Source organism: Bufo gargarizans, chromosome 8, assembly GCF_014858855.1.
Source record: "Bufo gargarizans isolate SCDJY-AF-19 chromosome 8, ASM1485885v1, whole genome shotgun sequence".
Taxonomy (NCBI): Eukaryota; Metazoa; Chordata; class Amphibia; order Anura; family Bufonidae; genus Bufo; species Bufo gargarizans.
The window spans coordinates 24,115,511-24,143,066 of NC_058087.1; the positions used below are offsets into that span (position 1 = coordinate 24,115,511).

The 27,556-nt window shown below is 45.1% G+C and overlaps 1 protein-coding gene across 1 annotated transcript in view; it reads right to left on the reverse strand.

The window, feature by feature from the left end:
* Positions 1-6,602: 6,602 nt before the first annotated feature.
* LOC122944995 (speckle-type POZ protein-like A) overlaps positions 6,603-27,556 on the reverse strand; it is a 28,121-nt gene continuing 7,167 nt past the window's right edge. The window contains exons 4-10 of the mRNA XM_044303769.1: positions 26,611-26,738; positions 22,046-22,223; positions 21,904-21,959; positions 17,739-17,861; positions 13,091-13,233; positions 12,863-12,916; positions 6,603-12,062 (exon numbers count right to left, since the gene is read on the reverse strand). Coding sequence (XP_044159704.1) covers positions 11,918-12,062; positions 12,863-12,916; positions 13,091-13,233; positions 17,739-17,861; positions 21,904-21,959; positions 22,046-22,223; positions 26,611-26,738 — 827 coding nt within the window. The 3' untranslated portion in view covers positions 6,603-11,917. The remainder of the gene's footprint in view (positions 12,063-12,862; positions 12,917-13,090; positions 13,234-17,738; positions 17,862-21,903; positions 21,960-22,045; positions 22,224-26,610; positions 26,739-27,556) is intronic.

The following is a 27,556-nucleotide window of genomic DNA, read 5'->3' on the forward strand; positions in this document are numbered from 1 at the left end:
AATGCTCAGAGAAATTGTTAGGAGAAAGCTTTTCCAAGGGCAGAGAGAATTTAGAAGTTCTATTACATCCCAAGGAATGACTGTTTTATCATTTATTATGGGGTATTTGCTGTATCACTGGTGTAAATATTAATTATTATGCAGACTGTGAGTCCAGTAAAAGTTCAGATACATATCACATATAGAGAACAATGACCACATTTCTGTCCTCCTAGAAAGCCAATAAGCATTTTTTGTATAAGGCACCAAACTGTATGCAAATTCTGAGTCCATTTATGAAGATAATTGAAAGTAGAACTTTCATTAATGTTTAATAGGCATTCAATGCTAACTCATTACTTTGTACAGTTAATATGGCGTTTTGTTCTATGTCCTGTACAGATTCGTAAGGGCTGTTTTATTGGTTGGACATGTTCATAGTGCGACATGTGCACATGACTGCTAGCCCTGCCGAAATATGAATGACTTTAAAGAGTGTGATAGACACATAGACTAGCTGCTGCTGCTGAATGTGTATGAAAGCCTAATCAGGGAGCAACACAAGACGGTAACCCTGCTATAAAGATGTAATAAGCAATTAATCAACACCAAATTTTTAATTTGAAACAACACATTCATAAAAGGGGTCGGACCTGTCACCTCTCCAGACATGTCTGTTGCAGTAACGATTTGCATTCACCATGTAAAAACAACTCTGAAGTATCTATTCTTAAGACTTAATTTATTAGTTATAAATTAATTACTAGCAGTTTGCAATTAAAGGGCATCTGTCAGCAGTTTTGTACCTATGAAAGTGGCTGACCTGTTGCACGTGCGCTTGGCAGCTGACGGCATCTGTGTCCATAAGTGCCCGCATTGCTGAGAGAAATATCTTAAGATATGCAAATGAGCCTCTAGGAGCAACGGGGGTGTTGCCGTTACACCTAATGGCTCTGCTCTCTCTGCAACTGCCGTGCCCTCTGCACTATGATTGACAGGGCCAGGCAGGTGTGATCACAATTACACTACCTGAACCTGTCAAAGTGCAGAGGGCACAGCAGTTGCAGAGAGAGCAGAGCCTCTAGGTGTAACGGCAACGCCCTTGTTGCTCCTACAGGCTAATTTGCATATATTAAAACTTCATTTTTCTCAGCGATGCAGGCTCATATGAACATGAGACCAACACAGATGCCTTCATCTGCCGAGTGCACATGTAACAGGTCAGCCGGTGTCATAGGGACAAATCTGCCCTTTAAGGTTTAGATGGGTGTTACCATTTGGAGTGTGTCCCTGCTGAGTCTCTATCCAACCAGTGCTGCCAGCATTAGGGCTGCAACGATTAATCGATGTAATCGATAATAATTGATAACTGGATTCATCGGCAACGAATCCAGTTATCGAATAATCGCCGATTCATTGCTATGCGGGCGGGCGGTTTACTTTAAATCACTGCATCTTTATTTTACCTTACAATGACGCTCCAGTAACAGGCAGAGCGGACGGCGGCATGGCGTCACTTACTCATGTGATGCGCCTGCTCCGCCTCCTTCATTCATAAAGTAGGCGGAGCAGGTGCGTCACGTGAGTAAGTGACGTTACGCCGCCGTCCGATCTGCCTGTTACCGGAGCTTCATTGTAAGGTAAAATAAAGATGCAGTGATTAGTCTTCTGTGAGCAGCGGGGCCGGGGCTGTTATGGGAGGGGGATCAGTCTATGGCACTGCTATGGGGAGGGGGGATCTGTGTATGGCACTGCTATGGGGAGGGGGGATCTGTGTATGGCACTGCTATGGGGAGGGGGGATCTGTGTATGGCACTGCTATGGGGAGGGGGGATCTGTCTATGGCACTGCTATGGGGAGGGGGGATCTGTCTATGGCACTGCTATGGGGAGGGGGGATCTGTCTATGGCACTGCTATGGGGAGGGGGGGATCTGTGTATGGCACTGCTATGGGGAGGGGGGGATCTGTGTATGGCACTGCTATGGGAGGGGGGATCTGTCTATGGCACTGCTATGGGGAGGGGGATCTGTCTATGGCACTGCTATGAGGAGGGGGATCTGTGTATGGCACTGCTAGGGGGAGGGGGGGTCTGTGTATGGCACTGCTATGGGGAAAGGGATCTGTGCACCGTTATGGGGAAAGGGATCTGTGCACTGTTATGCCCATAGCAGTGCACATATCCCCTTCCCCATAACGTGCACAGATCCCCCTCTCCATAACAGTGCCACCCACAGATCCCCCTCTCCATAACAGTGCCACCCACAGATCCCCCCATAACAGCGCCATCCACAGATCCCCCCATAACAGCGCCATCCACAGATCTCCCCATAATAGCGCCATCCACAGATCTCCCGTTACAGCCCCATCCTCAGATCCCCCATAATAGCGTCGTCTACAGATCCCCCCATAACAGTGCCATCCACAATTAGTTTTAATATGGCCTTTAAACATAATTTTTTCAAGTAAAATCATATAAACCTCTTTTGTAATTTTGGTGTTTTTCCCGATTAAATTGATTAAATTATCGACAACTAATCGATTATACAAATAATCGTTAGCTGCAGCCCTAGCCGGACACACCTCCAAATGGTTAATGGTTTATTGCAGCCTGCCGGCCATTCATTATTAAACGTCTCGCAGGAATACGAGAGGAATGGCACAACGTATAATTATTGGAGAAGATGCTCCGGAATTGCTGTTACATGGGGAATGCAAGTAGTTAATAAAACAGACGTGTCCGGAGAGGGGAAAGGTAAGGAAACGTCTCTTCCCCTGCGGTCATATACACCATGCACGGCAGACACCCATTATTTCTATATCCCTTTTGGAAAGCTGGAGTAACTATGGGGTGCGGCGAGTCCAGGCTTAAACCTATTCAACCACAGGTCGTTTTTGCTGGTCCTCTACCAGAGATAAGAAAACTCAGCTCTTATTCTCATAGTGCAGTTCTGGTGCAGATTTTGCACGAAGCGCAGAATTTTTTTGGGGGAAAAAACTAGGCATGTCCTTTTGGATCCAATCCACTCTTCTTTGCGTCTCCTTCTCTGAGCTCTGCCCTCTTTCACAGATCACCAGTACAATTTTCAGGCATCCTAATTCCTCCTTGCTGCAGTACCCCGACTATTGTTTCTTAACCACAGTGCGGCAAACACACACTTAAAGTCCTAATCCTCTAATGACGGGTCCCGCAGGGGCCTGGGGAGAAGACTTCTGCTGCTGCTTCCATGTAACCGACTACGGGTAAGGATCCCATTAATATTCTACCCACCCAGCACCGCAACCGCGGGGTCAGCATCGCGCTCCACTTCAAAAAATGTCAATGAAATCCATCAAGTTGACAATTTCGAAAACACTTTAGAAAACGGCTGTTCGTTCCCATTGGTCTCATGTCGATGACAGATGAGGACGTTATCCCATAAATTACCGGAGCGAGACCCAACACAGTGGACAACCTGGGCAGAGGTATGGCCCGATGGTGGATGTCCAGCAATGAGCTACTCATGGCACCTTGGACCTTTTTCATGAAGACTGAAATTTGGGTATCAATCTGGATACTATAGACCAGGGGTCAGCAACCTTCGAGGCTCCAGCTGCTGTGAAACTACAACTCCCAGCATGCACATGTAATTGGCTGTTCTTGTAACTCCCACAGAAGTGAAAGGAGGATTCTGGGTATTGTAGTTTCAGTCCCGGAGGTTGCTACTTAGACTTTTCTGCCAGAGGTTCCATCCCCAGGAGAATCTGGCATGCCGAAAACCAGTAAGGATGACTTATTTTCTCCCCCAACATCTGCCATTGGAGGACCATTGGCTGATATTGCCAAAATCTTAATACTTAGGTGTATGACAAGGGCAGCTACGTAGCCAAAAGTAGGTTCCAACGTGGCGAGCTGAAGCTGCTCAAGCGGTGGTGTAGCAGAGACCTTCTTGGTCTTCTTCGAACCCCCGGTTTAAATTCCTACTCCTTTTTAGTGTGTGATTTTTGTCTATTCCCGACAACGAAACCGCTCCATGGAAGACGGAGTTGTCACTTCCAGCAGACGTTCCCAGGATCCGCCGTCCACCTCGAATTACGGAACAATAGATCATTCGTACTTTGTACAATGTGCGACAATGTTAATTAACGCTTAGAAGGTTTCAATTATCTGCTGACAGCCTCATAAAAGCAGACGATCCTCGTTGCTGGCAGTAAACACATTGTGTAATAACACGGGCAAATGAAAACTAATTTGTTTTTAAATTAAAAAAAAGTGAGATAATATGGAAAGAAAAAAGAGAGTCACTATCACACCACGAAGAGTTTTAATTAGGAAAAGGAGAAACATTTCTGACCTCCGAGAAACCGGAGAACTAAACAGAACATAGCTGACAACATTTCATCCTGCGATCTGGAAGCGGCTGCTGCACGGGTCGTGGCTGGTACTGGAGCTCAGCGCCAGGAAAGGGAACGGATAGAAGCTGTAATACCACACACAACCAGAGGGCAGGGGTGGCACTGTTTTTGGAGGACATATTGACAAATGAAAAACATTTCATTACATGATTTTCTTTATTTTTTTTAAATCCATCCTAATGTCCCCTCTCCAATATTATTTCATGTTTGCCACTTTTTTTTGCATACAGAAACAGCAAATGTAACTTGACATTTCACACATTACATACTATGCTGCAGCAAACTTTAAATTGACATTTAAACCCCTCACCTGCTGGTAAAAAAAAAAGTGGGAAGTTAATGTTGGCTGCATCATGGTATACGAGAGGTTACGTGTCCAGTTAAACTTTGCTATGTCTGTTTGACCACTAAAACCACAGAACTTCTAATTGCACGTAATTAAACATTTAGCATAGACACTGAGCTGTTCAATAAAATGTTATCTGTACAGCGCCACCTGCTGTCTGTTCTTTTCCTTGTTTCTCTGTCCACCTCACTGAGGTGGTCGCACACGCTCAGTTTAAAGTGTAAGGCTACTTTCACCTCTGCGTTTAAGCAGTCTTGTTTTTGAGATCTGGCAGGGGATCTCAAAACCAGCGCAAAACGCATCCGTTTGAATAATACAACCAGCTGCCTGTGTTCAGAACAGATCCGGTTGTATTATATCGAAAATGAAGAAACCGGATCTGGCTCTAAAACCATCGTAAGTCAATGGGCAGTGGATCGGATTTTTTTGGACACCAGTGACTAACACCAGTTTTTGGTGCCCGGATGCGGCTCGTTTAGTTTCCCACGCCGGACACAAAACTGCTGCTTACAGCGGTTTTGTGTCCGGTCACAGAAAGCAACAAGCCAGAACGGAAGCCATTCTGATGCACTCCGTTCCGGTTCGTTCAGTTTTGTCCCCAGAGTGGGGATTCCGTACAGTATTAGAATGTATTGGCTCCAATGAGCCCGCTCGCTCCGTACAGTATTACAACGAAGTTTTATGAGAATCGACTTTGGATGAAGCATCCCAAGTCGATTCGCTCATCCCTACTAAATATCGAATTATTAGACAGCGCTGGTTAGCACTGGTGCCTTGCAGCGCTGGGATCCTAGTAGGGTTGGGCGATATCAAAAATATTCCTATGATAACGATGCTAAGAAATTTATTGCGATAACTAAATATAAAATCCAAATAAATACCCATTTCAAAGAAAAAACACTTGGGGCCACAAGGAGATATTATACTGTATGGGGGCCACAAAGAGACATTACACTGTATGGGGGGCCACAAGGAGACATTACACTGTATGGGGGGCCACAAAGAGACATTATACTGTATGGGGGGCCACAAAGAGACATTATACTGTATGGGGGCCACAAGGAGACATTATACTGTATGGGGGCCCACAAGGAGACATTATACTGTATGGGGGCCCACAAGGAGACATTATACTGTATGGGGGCCCACAAGGAGACATTATACTGTATGGGGGCCCACAAGGAGACATTACACTGTATGGAGCAACAATTTTACCACCCCCTCCTCCCCATGAGTATAATGTCTCCTTGTTGCCCCCATACAGTGTACAGTAGTGTCTCCTGTATGAGGGCGACAGGGAAACATTATACTGTATGGGGCTTCTACTGATGGGACTCCTGACAGGTATATTCCCCATCTCCTGCTATTGGGTAGAGATCCCTGTGCAGGGGCCGCTGATGAACCTGAGTGGATCTACACAGGAGGAGAGGACCACCTTCATTCATCAGCACCATCTTTTCCATCCCGCTCCGCTGTCCTAGGTTCAAATCCAACCAAGGACAACATCTGCATGGAGTTTGTATCTTCTCCCCGTGTTTGTGTGGGTTTCTTCCGGGTTCTCCAGTTTCTTCCCACACTCCAAAGAAATACGGATAGGGAATTTAGATTGTGAGCCCCACTGGGGACAGCCCAATGCTAATGTCTGTACAGCACTGCAGAATATGTCAGCGCTATATACCGTAAGTGAGTCAAATAAATAGATTAGTAAATCTGCCCCAATGGGTCATTAAATCCTGTACAGAAGCAACTTACATTTGCCCGCTGGTCCTGAGATCCCCCCCGTCACCCCCTCCCCCCATTAAATGATAGCTTTCATAATGCTCCCGATATAAATCCGTTTTGATGAGATGAACCAAGGGGGGGAAAAAACAGTCCACGCGGGTGAAAGGACAATAATGAGTTTTACATTTTCCAAACAGCCAACATAAGACTTCAAATGTTATTTTACAAGTCAATAATATGTTAAGTCACAGGCGTCATTTTTAATGCAGCCGACCTCTACAATTACACATTTACATACAGCACAGTGTTTGACATTTTTGGTACAAAATGTGTTTGTTTTTTTCTTTAAGTTGAAAATAACAGACGATGAAAATAGACTTTTTTTTTTTTAACCTTATTTCAAGTATTTCAAAGCAACCTGAAATAGAATTGTTTTCTTCGATGCATTTATCACACCAGGCTCTGTGTCATACCGAAGAAGGGAGCTTTAAAGCACCTTTAGAACAAGGTTTTTACTAATTCAATTTGGCCAGGACCAAATAACATCCCGACAACCCCCCCCCCCCCCCACCCAAAAAAAATAAAAATGTACATATTATAACCTAAAAATATCCCCCTTATCTGCATCATAAATTAACAGTTTCCTTCAATGTAATGGATTTGGTTGACGTCCTAAGTGTTTTTAATCAGCGGAGAAATAATAAAAAATAAAAAAAAATATGCTAAATTGAGCAGTTAAAGAGGAATATTAGGCCATTTGGGGGAACTCTCTCTCCATAAATATAAAGTGATGCATAAACAAAGCCCATCTGTGATGATTAACACATCTTCACGGCGCTCAGTGCTCTCTTTTTCTGATACAGAACTCCAAAAACCCCTGCATAGAGTTAAATGATGCAATGCTGCCATCCACCACTAGAGGGAGTCTTGCTACCGAGTTCACTGCATAAACAGTCTGCAGTAAGCCCTGGAGCTCCCTCTAGTGGTGGCTGCAGCCAGACTTAAATGTACTGTATCATTTAATTAGGTCTATCCATGGGATTTGGGGCTCTGTATCACAAAACATCAACTCAAACCATTAAAAAGATATATTAAGAAGTTATTCAGCACACATTTAAAATAAAAGGAAAACATAATGCAATCCAAGGGTGGTCATTTCAAATATTAATGGCATTTTCATAGAAGACATAGAAATTATAATTTTATAATTCATTCACCCATGGGTCTCTTTAATGGGTCCCCTTTAATTTCATAGTGAAAGCCAGTGGTGTTTTTTTAGTTTTTTCTTCAGTTCTTTTTGAGACTACAATTCCCAACATCCGCTGGTAACAGCTGATGATCAATAAGTTGCCCTTGTAAGCAGATACAATGCAATGTATGATGATACATACTAACCTTGTATCTGATAGTATATACTGTAAGGGGAGGTCTACCTGACTGTTCAACCAAGGCTTATGTATTGAAACACAACGTGTTATTTATCGCAGCTTGTTACCTACAAGATGATAAAAAGGTCAACGGAGAAGAACATATCACACAAAAGGAGAAAAAAAGCAGATCTGACACGTTTTCCTGCAAATTACAGATTTGAAACATATTTTTCTGTTTATCGGATTTGACTGCAATCAGCACCTGTCCCCTACACAGGGAGCTCCATGTCCATACTGACCCCCCCGTCCATTCCTTTTTTTACACTGTCTCCGACAACCATCCATCGCCCGCCATACTTAAGGTCACCTAAGGGGACTATTTCCTATAAGAAATGAGCAGCCTGGATAATAATACAAGAGTAAGCAATGAGCTGCAATGATTTGTTACTTCAACCTGTAAAAACCTAAGCTGCCTGTTGTCACCACTAGGGGGAGCCCTCTATGCAGCTCCATGTATACATATTGTCCCCCTAGTGGTGGCTACAATGTTTACACATGCCTGCGTGGGAGCAGTGAAATAACAGAGCACTATAACTTCATCAGGATAATTCTCCAAATGTATTATGTTTTGTTTTTTTTTTTGTTTAAAAAATAAAATAAAATCAAAATCTACTTTTGAGCAAAATTTGATATACTCAAAAGGTTAAATGGATATCAAACAGCAAATTTCCATAGATAAGCGTGAACACACTCACTTTGCCAATACTATACATTATAACGTCCTATACTCCAGTCACATCGAGAGCTGCATTCAAAATGTTGCTAGTTTCCTGTGGCCAGTACACAGTGGGAGCGATCTGTCACAGGTCACTAGTGTTTGCAGCTAGGGATCCGTTTAAACGTATTTACTTACAATAAAGTCAATGGAGTAAAAGTCACGCGCGACCTGCGACACAAAAGCCAACACGCCTGGATTTTTTTGGGGCAGCATGTTGCGTGTTGCATGGCGAGACCATTGGCAATCATTAGAACACGTGTAGACTGAAGGGGCGATGCGGCTCCTTCACGGTGTCTCCCTGTCCATCAGGTGACCAGGAGAAAAGCCAAAAGGGACTAACATCTTAAGATAGGAACACCTCTTTAATGAAGCCTCAGTCTCTACCCAGCACTTAAAGGGGTTCTCCACATTTGCTGCTTGGATGTTCCTGTATAGGTCACATCCAGTGGAGACTCGACGAAGCTTAAATCCAGCTCAAAATTGTGGAAAACCCCTTTAATTGGCAGAAGAATTTATAAAAGCTGAAAATGACTTTAAACTTAAAAAGAACAAAAACAAAAAACAAAAAAAGCAAAACACAATTCTACCAACTATGTGATCATCCTGTCCGCTGAAGACTCTGAATACCTACCGTACAGGACTGAAGTACAATGACCTGGTCTACAGACTAATAAAACTGCGACTAAATCCCCCAAATGATATTGCACAGAAAATAGAATTTTTTATTGAAATTGAAAAACTTCCGTCAACTTTTTTTTTTTTTCTAAAGTGCATAATTAAAGTGAACCCGGCCCATGGTCATCGCTACTGGTCACGTTTGGGATGGGGTAGAAAATGTACAGAAATGAAACCCTGAAATGAAGCGGAGACTGTAAACAAACTACAAAAAGACAATCCCTTTATGATTCTTTCCAACTCGGGGTGGGGGGGGGTCAAGGAACGGGCCAGCTTATTGCACCTACGACAACCCAAAAATCGTCGTGTCGTGTTGACCTGTCAGGAGTATTTATGCACACATTTGCTCTTCTTAAGATAAACGCCTTCAGGCAGCAGCGTCAACCCTAATGAATAAGACACACTGTCTGGTAGGGTTGATCCTGCTGAGTAAAATGGTACCTGTCTTATGAAAACGGAGTGAGGTGTTCCCAGGAATAAAAAAAAAAACAAACAAAAAAAAACATTTAAGAAAACACTTGCATTCTTTATAAAAAATTAGAGGCTTTGCTGCATCAAGGGGCGTGGCCTAGCTCCTCAGTGCACTTCAGCTTTCCAGTGCCCGCGCCCCTAAGTGCTCTAAAGCCCTAATTTGCATAAAAATAAAAACAATTATCGTTTTAATCAGCAGGATCAACCCTACCAGGTAGCATGTCTAGTTTATTAGTGTCGATCCTGCAGACAGGTGCTCTTTAAAGGGGTTGTCCAGGCCTTTAATATTAATTAATGACCTATTCACAGGATGGGTCATCAATATGTGATCGTGGGGGTCCGACACCCGGCACCCCGCCGATCCGCTGTATGAGGAGACGGTGCGCGCAGTCCGCATGTGCCAGTCTCTCTTCCTGTCCGCTACTGCAGTCTCCTCATACAGCGGATCGGCGGGGGTGCCGGGTGTCGGACCCCCGCCGATCTGATATTGCTGACCTATCCTAAGAATAGGTCATCAATATTAAAAGCCAGGAGAACCCCTTTAAGCATTCTCTCTCTTCTTCTAAACAAAACTAATTTGGGGCTGTAGTGACGCAGTTTTTTTTGTAAAATAGGAAGCCAAGTTTCCGAAAAATAAAAAATATAATATCACCAGTAAATGAAATTTTTTCCCCCCAGAAACATTTGTCCAAGGGCGAAGCGATTGATAACAGCTCAGCCCCACTCGAGCGAATGCTGCAATACCGGACACAGCCCATAGACCCGGATTGGCGCTGTTGCTGGGAAAGATGCAGACCCTTTTTCTAATCCTGGATCCCTTTAGGTCAAGTCGTAAAATATAATATCCCTAGAAAAATGCCTAATAACCAATTACAATCAGGACACCGTGGTGGACTTTACCACCGTGCAAATCCGAAATCAGGGGTCCCCCTACTGGCCACAAGCCACAGATTTACCGCCTGCGCAGCAGGTTCAGTTTCACAGGGGAGCGGGGTAGGCAGCAATGCTAAGCTGAGAGTGCGGATTTGAAGGTCAAGTGGGAGTGGAGTTTAGGGGTGTAATAGGGCGTAGCTTAGTGCGATTTTTCAATTTTTTGAAATTCCACCATCGGAATCTCACCTAAGAGAAAAGCCATTTGGGTCTGGACAACCTCACTGGTGGCCAACCTTCTGGCTAAGAAAAAGGCATGGCTGAACGGAGCAGCAGGGGGCGTCTCAGTGACTAACACATTATGTCATGTAACGGGGTGATGCTATATACGCCACACATGGTTTGGAGGCCTCATCTACAGGAACCATCTGACAACCCGTGGCGGGAAACTACTGATTGAGATGGATTCGATTTTATTTATTTTTTTTAAATCTTTTTATTGGGTGATGACAACCCCAAAATAAGCTGGTGTCTGGACTGTGTCAGCATCCTGCCTCTTCTCACCTGTAAGAAGGTCTTGTACGGTGCATTTATTAGGGGGGGGGGGGGGTCACCAGTCCCAAGAATGGGGCGCCTGTTGAGCAAGCGGCAGGGTGCACGAGCAGTCAAACTCCACTTGAGCCAAGAGGAGCTATGGAAATGGCCCATTCACTTCTTGGGATCGGTTGGGCTCCCGGTGGTCAGAACCGCCACCAATTGCACTTTCAAGTTGATAGGTCTTCGGACGTTTATGGGCCAAATCCCTTTTCAGTACGGAAATGGACGAACCTATTAAACATCCACCCTCTAACGACCAAGACAAAAACAGCCGAAACTCATCCTTCCAAAACAAATAATGCCGATATAATTATTACGGTAATATGACTCTAGTGCAATCCCACATAGCCTGGTCACATGACAAGGCACGGTTTGTTTAAAAAAAACAAAAAAACAACATAATAAAAGTAACGATACAACGGAACAACTGGCAAACTTTACAACCGAGTCCGGATTTGATAATTTAAGGCAATTTAGTGAATACGAGAACAACCTGTTGAATTTAAAGCTGTGGATTCGATGACGTCATCCATCTGCAAAGCAAATGTTAGATAGGTCCTCAGTCTTGTGCGTGCGCAACCAGAGCGGGGAAGAAACAGAACGAACAAAAAAAAATAAAAAAAAATAAAAGCTTCGGCTTGTGTGGTAGGTGAAACAGTTCGGAACACTGACTGTAAAAGTCCTTGACAGGTGGGACAAAGCTTCGCGGGCGACTCTTAAGACAGCTTTAGCCGTTTCCTTGGAAATCCAAAAGGCAGACACTGTGCGCATGCGAGTGCTCGGAAGGCTTCTGCTACTAGGTGTGGATGGGATTGGATCATGGATTTCCAGCCGTCTGTCTCCATTACGTCCATAGCTTGACTGGAAAAAAAAAAAGAACGGAAATTGTAAAAAAAAAAAAAATACTATAAAAATCCCCAAATTCTCTTTCATGTCTTCCTATCTTGTCTTAGAACACAATCACAACTGTATTAAATATACAAAGATGATGTATCTCAGAAGATCAGACTGTGCCCCTTCTTCCTCACGAACCTCAGATCAGATCTGACTTTCTGTAAGGCAACTGGCTGCAGAAGGTGCCCTCCCCCCACTACTTCTTCTGCAGACCAAGCCCTCACATGTCCTGAAAGTGGACGGGATCAAGGTAACCTTGTATTCAGTGCAAGACGCCTATAAGACTGTTTGATGGGAGGAGCAGGCGGAAAGTGTGGCAGATCGGCAAACCAGGCAGGGAACAAACAGAAAGGCCGTAACCGTGCTAAACCAAGAACCAGCTGCCCTCATCCAATGGTCAAACCCTGAAAAACCATCAATAGGCACATTAAAGAAGGGTTAAAAGGATGAATCCCTCTACCACAATGTGAAACTAAACTTAAAAGAGAACCTGTCAGGGTCCATATGTTGCTTTCTCTGAGAAACGGGTTAAACTGTGGGGTGAGCGGTAAGAGTCCAGCGGTATGAATGACCCCCCTCCCCCCCCAAGATATGTTCGTTCCAGAATAATGGGGAGATAAACCTGCCAATCAGCAATCAGGGAAACAGGGTCCCCGACACACTGGAGTGAATGGACTTCCATCAGCACCAGGTGGAATGTGAACATGGAGCTAGCTTCCCCCGGCCAACATGGCCAACCTATAGTAGTAATAAAAACCAGCACTTACCTGCCGTTCCAGTTTTTGCCGTCCTTGCAGCCCAACTGCCGGAGAACACTACATCTGAAAAGAGCACATAAGAAATAATAATAATAATAAGCAGAGATTTTTGTCCACATCATGAAAAAACAGGGGTGCAAAGTTCCAGATGAAAGCCGCCCTGTGACCAGCGGATCTGGTGGACAAGGCCAGTTCTTTGATGAACGAGGTCCGCAGTGCTTGGCGCGTGGCACTTGCCTGTTAATGAAGTCTATTGCTTGTGCTTTCAGCTGTTCTGCGCTGTGCAAATCTGCGAGGATAAGGACGTCGGCGACATTCTCCACTGACAGGCTATTGCATAGGGCCTCTTCACATAGGACTTTTAGCCGTTCTAAAGCATACTGACAAATAACGACAAGACATGTTACAAGTCATAAAAAAATTTTTTTTTAATGTGATGTGAAGTGGAAAAGGGGGCATAGACAGTGGACTAAAAAAATCCATAAAGGAGTTTTACAAGACCTCAGTATAGGTCATCAATATCCGATCGGTGGGGGTCCGACTGCTGATCGGCTGTTCTGAAGCCTCTTCTTGGCCAGTGACGTCAGGTTCATCGGTCACTTCAAATAAATGGGCCTGGGCTGCAATACCAAGCACGCCCACTATACGATGTGTGGCGCTGTGTGAAGAGGACGCATCGTACAGTTCCACAGCCTCTTCAAAAAGCTGTTTCAGCCAGGGTGGCGGCGTCGGACAATCAGATATCAATGACCTATCCTGAAGATAGGTCACCAGTATCAAACTCCAGGAAAAACCCTTTAATTACATCCAGAAGCTGAAGGCTCTGTTCTGCTAAGGCGCAGTATCCTAGCAACTTCACCGTCTGATAGTCTCAGTTTGTTTATCACAGCGCATGCGCAGCTTGACACATGGGAAAGCCATGAGTAAGCCGATCAACCGGGTAATACCTCGCTAGTCGACAGGTACCGCTACCAATGGTAGAGCACTATTTACACTGGAGGTTTATAAATCTGGCTAGCACACCACCTAACCAGGGTTGCCACCCAGAAATATTCTTAGTTAACCCAAAATCACAGACATTTTTTACGGACAAATTGGAAAACCCTAATGAATGATAAAGATTATAAGTGATGCCTGTCTATAACTCCATATACTGATAAGAACTCATTACCAGCATTTACCGTGAGCTGTAAAATGATGGAAATTAACACCAAAATAATCTAGTCAAGAACCACCAGCCTAAAAAAATTAAATAAAAAAATCACGGACACACAGCCAAGAGAAGGACAGGGAGCATGTAGGGCTAATTAACTAAGGACACTTGACTCTGCAATGTACAGCAGTCATCTGGTTATCGGAGGAATACGTGGATTGTGAGGCAGCACCGTGAGCGACATGAACCAGTGGCCTCTAAATGTATCTTTCAGTATTTTGCTACTTTTTAACTATATAGTGAATTGGCCACATCCTGATTGCAGTGATGTTTTTGAATTGCCGCCCTATCCTGATCTGTCGTTTTAGCGATTCATTTAGGTTTTCAGCCTTTGAATGTAAACAAGAATTTTTCACTGACAGCAAGAAGAGATCATGAAAATGGAGGTAAAACGCAATGGGGCAGATTTACTAGTCCGGTGTAAACTTACGGGTGGTCTAGACCTGCACTAGATTCAGCGCGGGGGCTCAGACTGGATGACAAATGTGGTGCAGGGACAGACACTTATACCGACCATCGGTCGGCTCAGACCGAATTCTACTGCAAAATTGTGGAGCTATTTTGGCGCTAAATGCTGCAACTTCGGATACACCCCTTTCCTGTAAAGCCTCTTTGTCAAGCTAGGTGCAGATAATTTGTCTAAACCTTAAAGGGGTTGTCCAGGTTCAGAGCTGAACCGGACATACCTTTACTCATTTAGCCTGTATGAGTGGAGCATTGGAGCACTTCTAGCTCTGATGCCCCCCTTGCCCTGCATCACACAGGGCGAGGGCTTTTTCTTCACAAACCGGTGACATACCAGGCTTTTCATGGGTATGCAGAGGCTTCCACCTAGCAGTGAGCTCGGTGATGTCATCGGCACAAATTGGTGGTCTTTAGAGTTGCCCTAGGCTGTTTTACAGGCCAGGGCAGTGCTTAGGACCGCCCATTAGTGCTAGTGAATCACTGGGATCACTGCAAGGCGGAAGCCTCTGCCTAGCATAACCATGAGAAGACATCACCAGGATCACTGCAAGACGGAAGCCTCTGCCTAGCATACCCATGAGAAGACATCACCGGGATCACTACCAGGTGGAAGCCTCTGCCTAGCATACCCATGAGAAGACATCACCGGGATCACTGCTAAGTGCAAGCCTCTGCTTAGCATACCCATGAGAAGACATCACCGGGATCACTGCTAGGTGCAAGCCTCTGCCTAGCATACCCCTGAGAAGACATCACCGGATCACTTCTAGGTGCAAGCCTCTGCCTAGCATACCCATGAGAAGACATCACCGGGATCACTTCTAGGTGCAAGCCTCTGCCTAGCATACCCATGAGAAGACATCACCGGGATCACTTCTAGGTGCAAGCCTCTGCCTAGCATACCCATGAGAAGACATCACCGGGATCACTGCTAGGTGCAAGCCTCTGCCTAGCATACCCATGAGAAGAAAGCACCGGGATCACTGCCAGGTGGAAGCCTCTGCCTAGCATACCCATGAGAAGACATCACCGTGATCACTGCTAGGTGGAAGCCTCTGCCTAGTATACCCATGAGAATACATCACCGGATCACTGCTAGGTGGAAGCCTCTGCCTAGCATACCCATGAGAAGACATCACCGGGATCACTGCTAGGTGGAAGCCTCTGCCTAGCATACCCATGAGAAGACATCACCGGGATCACTGCTAGGTGGAAGCCTCTGCCTAGCATACCCATGAGAAGACATCACCAGGATCACTGCTAGGTGGAAGCCTCTGCCTAGCATACTGATAAAAAACCAGGTACTTCATTGGCAGTAAACAAACAACCATTGTCCTGTGCTATGCAGAACAGTGTAAGAGGGAGCATCAGAGGTAGAAATGCTCCGATGCTCCACTCATACAGGCTAAATAAGTGAAGGAGAGCTTATGTCCAGGTTCAACTCTGAACCCGGAGAACCCCCTTTAATGAGCCACATTTTGGAATCTAGGTGCACTCACATTAGTAAAGGTGAATCAATGTATCTGAAAGTTGCAGAACTTTCCAGAATATAATAATTATGCCTTGTTCACATAAAATGGGAATAAAAACAGCCTTTGACAGGTCACTAACTTTTTATGCAACTTTGCAGAAATCAATTGCAAAAGTGACTATAACAAACTTTGTAATATATCTTATCAAAGAAAATGCCTCTTTTTCCACTTATTAGCCCCTTTACTCCCCCATCCTACACTAACGTTCTCTGAGACGGAAAGCTCAGTAAAGGATCAGATTACATGCTGCCCAAGTCTATACAGAGGGAGAGGGTGGAGGAGGAAGAGGCTTTTTTCCCCTTTAACCTATATTACAAAGTTTCTTATTGTCACCTTTACTATTGATTTATGCAAAGTTGCGTGAAAAGTAAGTTGCCATTTAACTATGTTTTTGCACATCACTAAGACTAGTCACGTGAAGGTACATGAGCAGGGACCCTAATAGGTCACCAAAACAACCCCTAGGAAAGCATGTATACCAAAGGTACATTGAAGCAGTAAGTTCCACGTATATTACAGATCGCTGAACCTTAATCCATCATCAAATCAATTACAGAAATCTCCTATATGAAGGATGACATTTTGCTTTTCAGAAAATATTAGCCTTGCTTAATTAACAATTCCATAATACAACGCTGTCATCTGCAGGCGCAGTCTGAATCTGCTGGAGACCGGCATGGAGAGAATTCCTTGCATCTATCAATCTATACTACAGGCTGAAGCCGCAGAGACTGTCAGGGTGTTTGAGCTCAGGGGTGCTTCTATTCATTTGTCAGACTCCACCCTTCCCCAAAATTGTACCCAAAAGTGCACTTGTTTTTTCGCAGCTGGGGGTTTGGAACACCTCATCCACATTTATTGTACTGGATTCATTGCCGTGTGGAAGTCGCATTGCAAATCGGCAGCGTCTGAACTCTGCCAAAGTAAGGAGCTTACCTTGTGGACGGCGTACCTCCTGCTACCATCCAGTTCTTTAAAGCTGATGGGCTGCCCTTAGGATAGGTCATTAATATTAGATCTTGGGGCACCCCCACTGATTAGCAGCGTGAAGGGGTCGTGGCTTGTCCCATTCACATGAAAGGGAATGAACTGCAGTACCAGGCACAACCACTGCTAAAAGCATGGCGCTGTGCCTGGTCTGCTCAGAAGTGCTGCGAGATACTCCCCGTCCCCGATATAATATTAAGGGCTCATTCAGACGGCCGTAGTGCTTTGTGGTCTGCAAACTGCGGATGCGCAAAACATGGATACCGGCCCCTGTGCGTTCTGCATTTTGCCGACCGCACATGGCCGGCACTATGATAGAAAATGACTATTCTTGTCCACAACAGCGGACAAGAATAGGACATGCTATATATTTTTTGCAGGGCTGCAGAACGGAACAACAGATGCGGACAGCACGCGGGGCTTATGCGGAAATGAAAAAATTGCGGAACGGATGCAGACTCATTCATGCGGTCGTCTGAATGAAACCTAATTGTTTATCCTAAGGTCAGGCCGTTGGAAAACCTGGAGGGGAAAATTTTGAAAAAAAATAAAGAAATTCCCCTTTAAGAAATGGCACATTATATGGATTGCAACCCTGACTTGTCAATGATCCTGTAGGAAGACGTTCACAGTCAGATTAGCAAACGTGTGAAAACTACAGACACTTTTAATTGGCAAATTGACTTACTTTATCTGCTGCTGCCAACAAGTTATCAGCCATCTTCTCTAAATTAGGAGCCTTTCCGGTGTAGATGTATCCCATCATTTCCTTAAACACTTCTGGTTCCATGTCGTGAATGTCTACTCTGTTCTGTACCAAAAAAAAAAAAAAACAAACAAAAAAAAAAAACTCCAAAAATTAGAAAAAAAATAAAAAACATTAAAAAACAGACAAGTTCCGAACAAGAGCAACGTACAACAGACGCCAAATTGTACCATGGGCATTACTCCCATTATGCCCTGCTGGCAGCTATGGAGGTCAGTAATGTACCGTCGCAGGTTAGGGATCCGGTCAGTAACGGCTGCATCTCTCTGGGATCCAATACATCTCCAGCAGGGGGCGCCACTCATCTTTCCCATATTACAGAATGGATAGGGAATTTGCCTAGTGAGCTGCCCCGCGCTCTTCATGGAGTCCCGGAGAGATGGGCGATTCGGCCACTGTTAGGTTTGTTATTGGAATACATTGACAGCTGGGGGTGTTACTAGTTGGGGGGGGGGGGGGGTCGTCCCTACACATTCTGACACCATCCAATCAGTGCTGACAGACAGTGGGAATGGTAAATATTCAGGAGGAGTAACAGAGGAATGGCATTGAGAAAAAAGATACTCCAGAATCATCATCTCCTGGGGAATTTACTAACAGAGACATGGCGGAGATGTGCATTAGCTATACAGCTTAATGGATGATTTATGGAGAGCGCAGCCTGTTTAAAATATGGAGAAACAATGTCGGGGTGTGCGGTGGTAAGGGCCCACTGTTTTCCGGTACGACCTCAAGAGGTTATGAATAAATCCTCGATTGCTCGTATATAGTGGTGACAACGCGTTTCGGAGTTGAAGACATATTGTATGCTATCCCTGGCCCGGAATTTATGTTCCCACTCTTTTACCCACCCATGCACCTTATTTCATTCTATTTTTTATGGAACTTGACTACTTTTTAGACTTGAAAAAGGAGTGTCTTCAACTCCGAAACGCGTTGTCACCACTATATACGAACAATCAAGGATTTATTCATAACCTCTTGAGGTCGTGTCTTTGCGCCAAGAAGTACCGGAAAACAGTGGATCCTTACCACTGCACACCCCGACATTGTTTCTCCATCGCTCCTCTAGAGGACTGGCAACCCTCCAAACAAGAAGTGAACGGTACGGGCAGAACCGACCACCTTTTGATCATACCTATGCATGCACAACACGAAAAGGTGAGCATACCCGATTAGATTTTTCTCCATCAACCATCTACCCTGAAACTATTACCCTATGAGCGCCTCTCCCTTTTCTGCCACAATTGCTGTTTAAAATATGATGTTTGTTTTCATGCTCCCAGCATGCCCGGACAGCCAACAGCCGTCAGCCTACAGCAGGGCATGGTGGGAGTTGTAGTTTTACAACAGCTGGAGGGCCGCTGATCTGGAGGGTACAAGTCCAGTACTAACCCAATTCTGCATTTCTGACAGCTGGGAGTTTTATATAAATGTATCAAGACTAGACACCGCTGCTATCCGTAGTTTGCTCCGATGTATCAGGGCAAGCAAAATGTATCAGCTTGGATACAATAGTAGCAAAATCTCAGCTGTGAGAAGTATTGAATGTAAACAGGGAGGTTTCCATTCACGGATAGCAAGCAGGGATATTGAAGGCTGAAAGGAAATGATAATGGAGAAGGTTGTAGAATGTTTCATTTTGCAGGGATTAGGGTTTATTTACATAAAGCCAAAACATTACACTGGAATTTATCCAGAAATAACTGACTGAAAAGACCTTAATTGGTCCAAAACCATCAGATCTGAGCCACAGGCACCAACATTTTTGCTCTGTGCAGTATTAAAGGGATAGTAGGGCTATGCACATGGTGGAGATCCCCCAGTGATCGGCTGTGATCTCAGGGGATCCTGCGGCACCACAACAGGAGAAATGGAGTATTACACCGTACCTACTGAGATCAACAGGTGTGCTGGCTCCTCCTAGTTACATCAGAATTCCTTAAAGAGGTTTTCTGGGATTTATTGATGACCCATCCTCAGGATAGGTCATCACTACTAGATCGGTGGGGTCCGACACCCGGCACACCCCGCCGATCAGCTGTTTGAAGGGAAGACTTCACTCGTGTGAGTGCAGCCTTTCCTCCATTATTGACATAGCAGCGGTGAGCAGTGTAATTACAGGCCGTCCCCATTTACTTCTATGGGACAGCTCGTTCCTATACACTTGAATACTACCGAGCCGTCCATAGAAGTGAATGGGACGCCTTGTAATTACACTGATCACCGCTGCGATGTCGACGGCGAGCAGGTAAACAATGAAGGGAGGGCTGCGCTCGCACGGAGCACGCCCTCCTCTTTAACCAGCTGATCGGCGGGGGTACCAATCGGATATTGATGACCTATCCTGAGGATGGGTCATTAAAGGGGACCTTTTACCTGGAAAAACATTGTGAACTAAGTATCCTGACATATACAGCGGCGCCCAGGGATCTCACTGCACTTACTATTATCCCAGGGCGCCGCTCCGTTCTCCCGTTATGTCCTCCGGTATGTTTGGGGACTTGGTTATAGTAGGCGGAGTCTGCCCTTGTTCTGCTGGGCGTCTCCTTCTCCTAGGCTGTAGCGCTGGCCAATCGCAGCACAGCGCTCACAGCCTGGGAGAAAAAAAAACCTCCCAGGCTGTGAGCTCTGCGATGCGATTGGCCAGCGCTACAGCCTAGGAGGAGGAGACGCCCAGCAGAACAAGGGCAGTCTCCTCCTACTATAACCAAGTCCCCTAAGTCTCCGCCTACTATAACCAAGTCCCCGAACATACCGGAGGACATAACGGGGAAACGGAGCGGCGCCCAGGGATAATAGTAAGTGCAGTGAGATCCCGGGCGCCGCTGTATATGGCAGGATACTTAGTTCACAATGTTTTTCCAGGTGAAAAGTCCTCTTTAATATTAAAATCCCGGAAAACCCCTTTAAAAGTACTTGAAAATGGGTTTTCCAAACTCTGCAATCACCATTACATAAAGGGGTTTCGCCATTAACAACATTAATATCAAATCCGGGACATTTAAGCCCCAAACCCTTTGAACGCCCTCTTCTAGGTAGAGCTTACATAAGGCCACTGATTTTGGCTAGGAAACACCCAAATTTGACAAGATAGTCTCTAGAAATTAGGGACAATCCCAACAAATTTGGGACTGTTGGCAACTATCCTCAGGATAGGTAATAAATGTATGATGGGACCCACATTGACCCAAGAAAGGGGGGGGGTCCCCAAGTCCCTTGAGTAAACGGAGAGGTAGTGCACATGGTTGACCACTCTTCCATACACTTCTATGGGAGATGGCCAAGCGCTGTACTCAGCAATCCCATAGAAGTCAATGGAGCGATGATCACTCATGTGCACTACCTTTCCTTTCACACAGGAGACTCAGGGACCCCTTTCTCATGATCAGTTGGGGACCCCAATCATACGTTTGTCACCTATCTTGTGGTTAAAGGGGTTGTCCAGGTGTAACACGGATGACCTATCCTCAGACTTGGTCATCAATATCAGATCAGTGAAGATCCAACTACCGTCACCGCCGCCGATCAGCTGTTTGAAGAGACCATGGTGCTCCGGTGAGCGCTGCAGCCTCTTGCTAGGCCAGTGGCATCACAATGATGGGTCACATGGCCTATTCAAGTGAATGGGGCTGAGCTGCAATACCAGGCACTGCCACTACCCAATGGACAGCGCTGTGCTCACCGAAGCGCCACAGCTTCTTCAGCGGTGGGTGCCGGGTGTCTGGCCTCCACCAATCAGATATTGATTACCTGTCCTGAGAAATCGGTCATCAATAGTCAATACCTGGAAAACTCCTTTAAGGAGAGTGCACGGCACTACATAAATACCACCGCCATGTCTCCATAAACATATCACCTCCATGAAACCATGGCCGTGTACAATCCTGTCACAGAAACAAGGGAAGCGCCTGGCGCTGTCCAGAGATGCAGTAAAAATAACGGCAGAAGCGCGGCAGTAAATAACGACAAAAAAAAAAAAATGGAATTTTTTCTCTTTTGTCCCAAAGTGAAATATTAGAGAATAAAACCCGGCGCAGTTAGGGGACTGATTTATCTCCAGGCTCCCGGCTCTGGACAGTAATACCTTCTTGCTCTCTTCCATCTCGTGTTCGAACATTGCATTGAAAACCGGGGATCGAGCTGCAAGAGAAGAGACACGTGGTCAGACAGCCGCTCTTCTCCGGGAGCGGACGGCAGAAGAGGAGGCGGAGGGGGCGAGACGTTACCTGCAAGGATGGATTTGTGAGCTTTAAACTCCTGGCCGCCCACGTACAGACTGCAGTCTGTGAACCGGCTGCTCTCCCACAGATAGCCCATGTCCTCTGCCAGGCGGCACTCCGGCACTTTCAGGTTGTTTGTGCTGGACTGTCCCGATATGTTCACAGAATCCTGAACTACGCTCACCTGGGGGCGGAAAGGGGTGCGATCAGGATGGACGAGGAAACGGCCACATTTCTATCATGCAAGTGCCGGAAAATGGTTGTGCCACCATGACATGGTCATTAGGCTACTTTCACACTCGCGTCTGGCGCGGATCCGTCATGGATCTGCACAGACGGATCCGTTCAGATATTACAACCGCATGGATCCGTTTGTATTATCTGTAACATTGCCAAAACGGATCCGTCTTGAACACCATTGAAAGTCAATGGGGGACGGATCCGTTTTCTATTGTGCAATATTGCGTCAGTGAAAACGGATCCGTCCCTATTGACTAACATTGTGTGAGAGGACGGATCCGTTTGCCTCCGCATCGTCAGGCGGACAGCAAAACGCTGCAAGCAGCCTCCAGAGAGGAACAGAGGCAAACTGAGCGGATCCTTAATGCATTAAGGGCAAAACTGATCCGTTTTGGACCGCGTGTGAGAGGAGCCCTGAACGGATCTCACAAACGGAAACCAAAACGCCAGTGTGAAAGTAGCCTAATTCCATATGAGAAACTAGTGACTTTTGTAACTGACTTTCTGTTACAAAAATGCCCCAGTTGAGATAAATTCTCCTTACTTCATTATAATGCCGCCTCCTGGTGCTCATTCTGTATAATAACAATCATGTCCACCTACTGAGGTGGTCACACATGCTCAGTTTAATTCTTCAACTGCCACCAGCCGAATGTACTGCTAGAAGCTGTGACAGTTACAGGAAGAGAGCTGTAGCAGAAAGGACACACACCCTGAGCTGTGATAGAGAGATGGCTACAACTGAAAGGACACGCCCCCTGAGCTGTGAGAGACGGCTACAACTGAAAGGACACGTCCCCTGAGCTGTGATAGAGAGACAGTTACAACTGAAAGGACACACCCCCTGAGCTGTGATAGAGAGACAGCTACAACTGAAAGGACACACCCCCTGAGCTGTGATAGAGAGACAGCTACAACTGAAAGGACACACCCCCTGAGCTGTGATAGAGACAGTTACAACTGAAAGGACACACCCCCTGAGCTGTGATAGAGACAGTTACAACTGAAAGGACACACTCCCTGAGCTGTGATAGAGAGACAGTTACAACTGAAAGGACACACCCCCTGAGCTGTGATAGAGAGACAGTTACAACTGAAAGGACACCCCCCCTGAGCTGTGATAGAGAGACAGTTACAACTGAAAGGACACACCCCCTGAGCTGTGATAGAGAGACAGTTACAACTGAAAGGACACACCCCCTGAGCTGTGATAGAGAGACAGTTACAACTGAAAGGACACACTCCATGAGCTGCCACTATGAAGAGAATCTAACAGAGCAATTGAAGCAATGAATGGGGAGATCTCTGGATCCATGTGAGGTGCGGGGCAGGTTCTAGCTTTGTCAGCTGTAACCTTAATAACCGGCGTTCAATTCACTCTGCAGCCACAACTCAGGGTAATAGAACTATTACACAATATATATTTAAATCAACATGTATGTTTTCCACAAATTTTTTCAGATACAAATTTCAAAACTTCATCCACATGTCTTGTATTGTAGCTTGCGGCAGAGCTGCACCACAAATCTGCTACAAGGGGATTGAAACTAACAGGGCACTTCAAAATGTTCCCCCCCCCCCTTCCCAAAGACAGACAAATACTGTAAATAAAACATATCTAATAATAATAAATAATAATCTAAAAACCTAACTATAATAAACATAAATAATAACAATAAACCTAGCAAAAAACTACAAATAATAATTTCAACAATAACAGTAAATAAGCCTAATAATAATAATAATAATAATGGTAGTAATAAACATAAAAACAATCATCTAAACAATAAAGAATGATAAACCTGATAATACACATTATAATGATAAAGTAAACATTACAAATGTGAATAAAAGGGTTACTGTGCCTTTAAAGAGGAGCTGTCCCCTCTCCAGACTTGTATTGAATGAATTGCTAGCAGTTTACAATGAAGGTCCAGATGGGTGTTACCAGTTGGTGGTGTGTCCCTGCACAGTCTGCCAGTCTTCAGACATCCATTTGATAACACCCACCTGGACCTTTATTGCAAACTGTTAGCAATTCATTCATAACTTCTAGTAGGAATAATAAAGGAACAGCGCGGCAGCACGGAGCCATAAGAGTTGTTATCGCATGGAGAATGTCAGGAGAGACGACAGCTCCTCTGTAATGTGCTGTAATGAAACGCGTGTTTGGTGCGCAGAGCCTGCCGCATTCTCTCCATATGTAATGTTATTTTAATACACAGAATAATGCACTCGATAAAACCCCCACAAATGCCCGCTCTCTCTAATGACATCCAAACGATTACCCGAATTACCAATTGGTTGGGCCATTAAGCGGAGGGGCGCAGCAGTCGGCTCAGACTCTGCTCGTCCGGAGAGCAGACAGTTGCTGCGTCGTCTTTTGTCAGCCACATAATTGTATTCAGAACAGATTCCTTCTACAGCTCATTTCACTCGTCGAAATGGAAATGGGATGTGCGCTATTTGCACCATGTGGTCTCGGGGGATGCCTATAAATTATTCCCTTGCACGCCATAATATCATATAATTAAGTTGCAATCTTGCCAGTTTTACATATATTCGAGGAAGACGCAGATCATAGGAAGTGTACTGGCGGTTAACACATTCACGAGCCGGGCCAGCGCTGAAGCGCGTGACGACGCGCCGAGCGCCCGCTCCCGGGCTCTGACCTTCTGCACTCCATTGCTTTATGAAACTCACAAATTGCTTTGCTAACAACGGGCAGAGTGGCATCCTCGCGGACCTTTACTAGGTAATTACCAGCACAGCACATGCTACGACGAGGCAAGACAAACCCATCGTCAAGCTTTAACCCTTTCACCGACACAGGTGATGTTAACCCCTCCAGTGCCAGGGTAAATCTGGGCTTACTGTAAAATTTCCGGTACCCACACAGAGGTCGTCCGAACGCTTATTAGCCCATAAACATGCATGTTTATTTCAACAGGGGGATGAGGATAAGCAGCTGCAGTGCACCACTTATCTCCCAAATACAACTATAAATACAGCCTACAGATGGCAACGGAGAATCAATTCTGGCAAATTTATCCAAAGAAAATTAAAATTAATTTTTAAGATTAGTGTTACGAGGCTCCACATTAATTAGTAGCTTTCTTCCTTGTCCCATTAAGACAATTTATCCCCTGGCCACCAGTTCGGGGGGTGTCCCTGCACAGTCACTGGCAGCATTGATTGTATGTTGTAGACTATTCAGGGACACGCTCCCAACGGGTGACATCCATCTGGACCTTCATTGTGAACTGCTACCAATCCTACTTCCTTTCCTGGCTCTTTACCTCCTTCATTCAGTTTGGACTTAAAGGGTTATCCCATGACTAATGTAAAAAATAAAAATCTGACATCCTATAGAACATTACAATGTCTTCTAACAAAGCTAGAACCAGCCCAGTACCTCACAAGGGTCCAGAGATCTTCCCAGTCATTGCTCTGCAAGATTTATATCAAACTGGCAGCTCAAGGGGAGTGTCCTTTCTGCTGCAGCTCAGGGGGCGTGTCTCAGCGCTCCCTATTACAGCTCAGGGGCGTGTCCATGCTCTACCTATCACAGCTCAGGAGGCAGTTGAAGGATGAAACTGAGCATGTGCGGCCATCTCAGAGCAGGTCAAAGAAATGAGAAAAGAACAAACAGCAGGTGGCGCTATACAGATGCAAATTATTGAACAGCTCAGTGGCTATGCTAAATTTTTAATTACATGCAATTACAAAAGTATTCAGATCCAGGTGCTGGTTTGAAAACTGTAGAATATTTTTCATGGGACAACCCCTTTAACTGTCTCAGTCAGACCATCACTGTGACCATAGAGAGAATCACACATTACACTGATCAATGCAATGCTCTTCTGTGGCCATATTTACCTAGGCCTATCAAGAGAACAATAGAGCTTTCGTACTGTCATCCCAATTCTACGCCTACCATTATCATGAGGATTACCCCGCAGACAACACGGTCCAGTCACAGCAGCAGTAAACTGACAATGGATTACCTATCGACATAGGAGTTTTATATCTCTGTGCTGACTGCTACAGAGGAAAGTAATTTTGTATCTAATCACAATGGCATAGTGCTGCCGAAATGAATAAGTAAAACATTCTAAAAAAAAAAAAAATCTGAGTTAAAAAGAAAATCCTTTTGGGATGGAAAAGCCCCTTTAACTCATGAAGTTACGACGACTTCTGCTGTTTAGAGGAACAATATCCACAATTCTCAAGAAGCTTCCTGGTCTTTAAAAGAATTAATAAAAATAAAAATCAACCACATAACTAAAAGCGAAAATAGAACTAAAATAAAATAAAATAATTCCACTCACCTCACAGAACAACGTGAGTTTATCATCTGGCAGGAGACCATTTGCTTCATCGAGTAGGAAGTCTCGCCGGATGAATTTTTTGAAGCCCCAGTCTTTACCCTGGACAAACCGGTATGCCCTCTGACTCTCTGCGTAACATCAAAACATAAAGCACGTCAGAGCAAAAATATCAGAAAAATACATGGAGCGAAGAAGAGATTTAAAGAGGTTCTCCAGGCATTTGAGGTAATCACTACTTTGTACTAATTAGTGGAAGGAAGACTGTTGGTGTAGTACTTACCGCTCCCTCCTCCCTTGCACTCACGCAGGCGGCGGGCTCTTCTTCCCGGGTCCTGACCGGATGGTTGGCCTTTTCTTCCTGTTCAGCTGCATTTACTATTCCATACGGGACCCAGAGCGGAAGAGCCCGCGGCCTGTGTGAGTGCAGCGGAGAGGGCGGCATCGGCAGAGTGAGGGAGGGGTAAGTACTAAGCAAATATTCTTCCTTCCACAGGACACTACAAAGTACCGATTACCTAAAATGCCCGGAGAACCCCTTTAATGATGAGACGACAACCCCTTCTCTAAAGGGATGTTTTGCAGGGGACTCCACCGTCTGGCTCATAGAAGGAGATTCTGTGTGTGTGTGGGGGGGGGGGGGGGGATACGGACAGAGGTTATCTTTAAAGAGGGGCTGTCACCTCTCCTGTCATGTCTGCTTTAGTAAATACTTGTATTTTTCATAAAATAACACTTCTGGAGCATCTATTTTGAATTCTGCATTGTGTCCCATTATTCCTCCTGGAAACTTATGAATGAGCTGACACTGGGCGTTACCATTCCTCTTGTCGAGGGGGGGGGGGGGGGTGTCTCTACACAATAATCTAACACTAGCAACACTGATTGGATTGATTTTAATTTCCCAAAAGGCCTCTTAAAATGAGATCTGAAACCTGCTTCTCTCTTC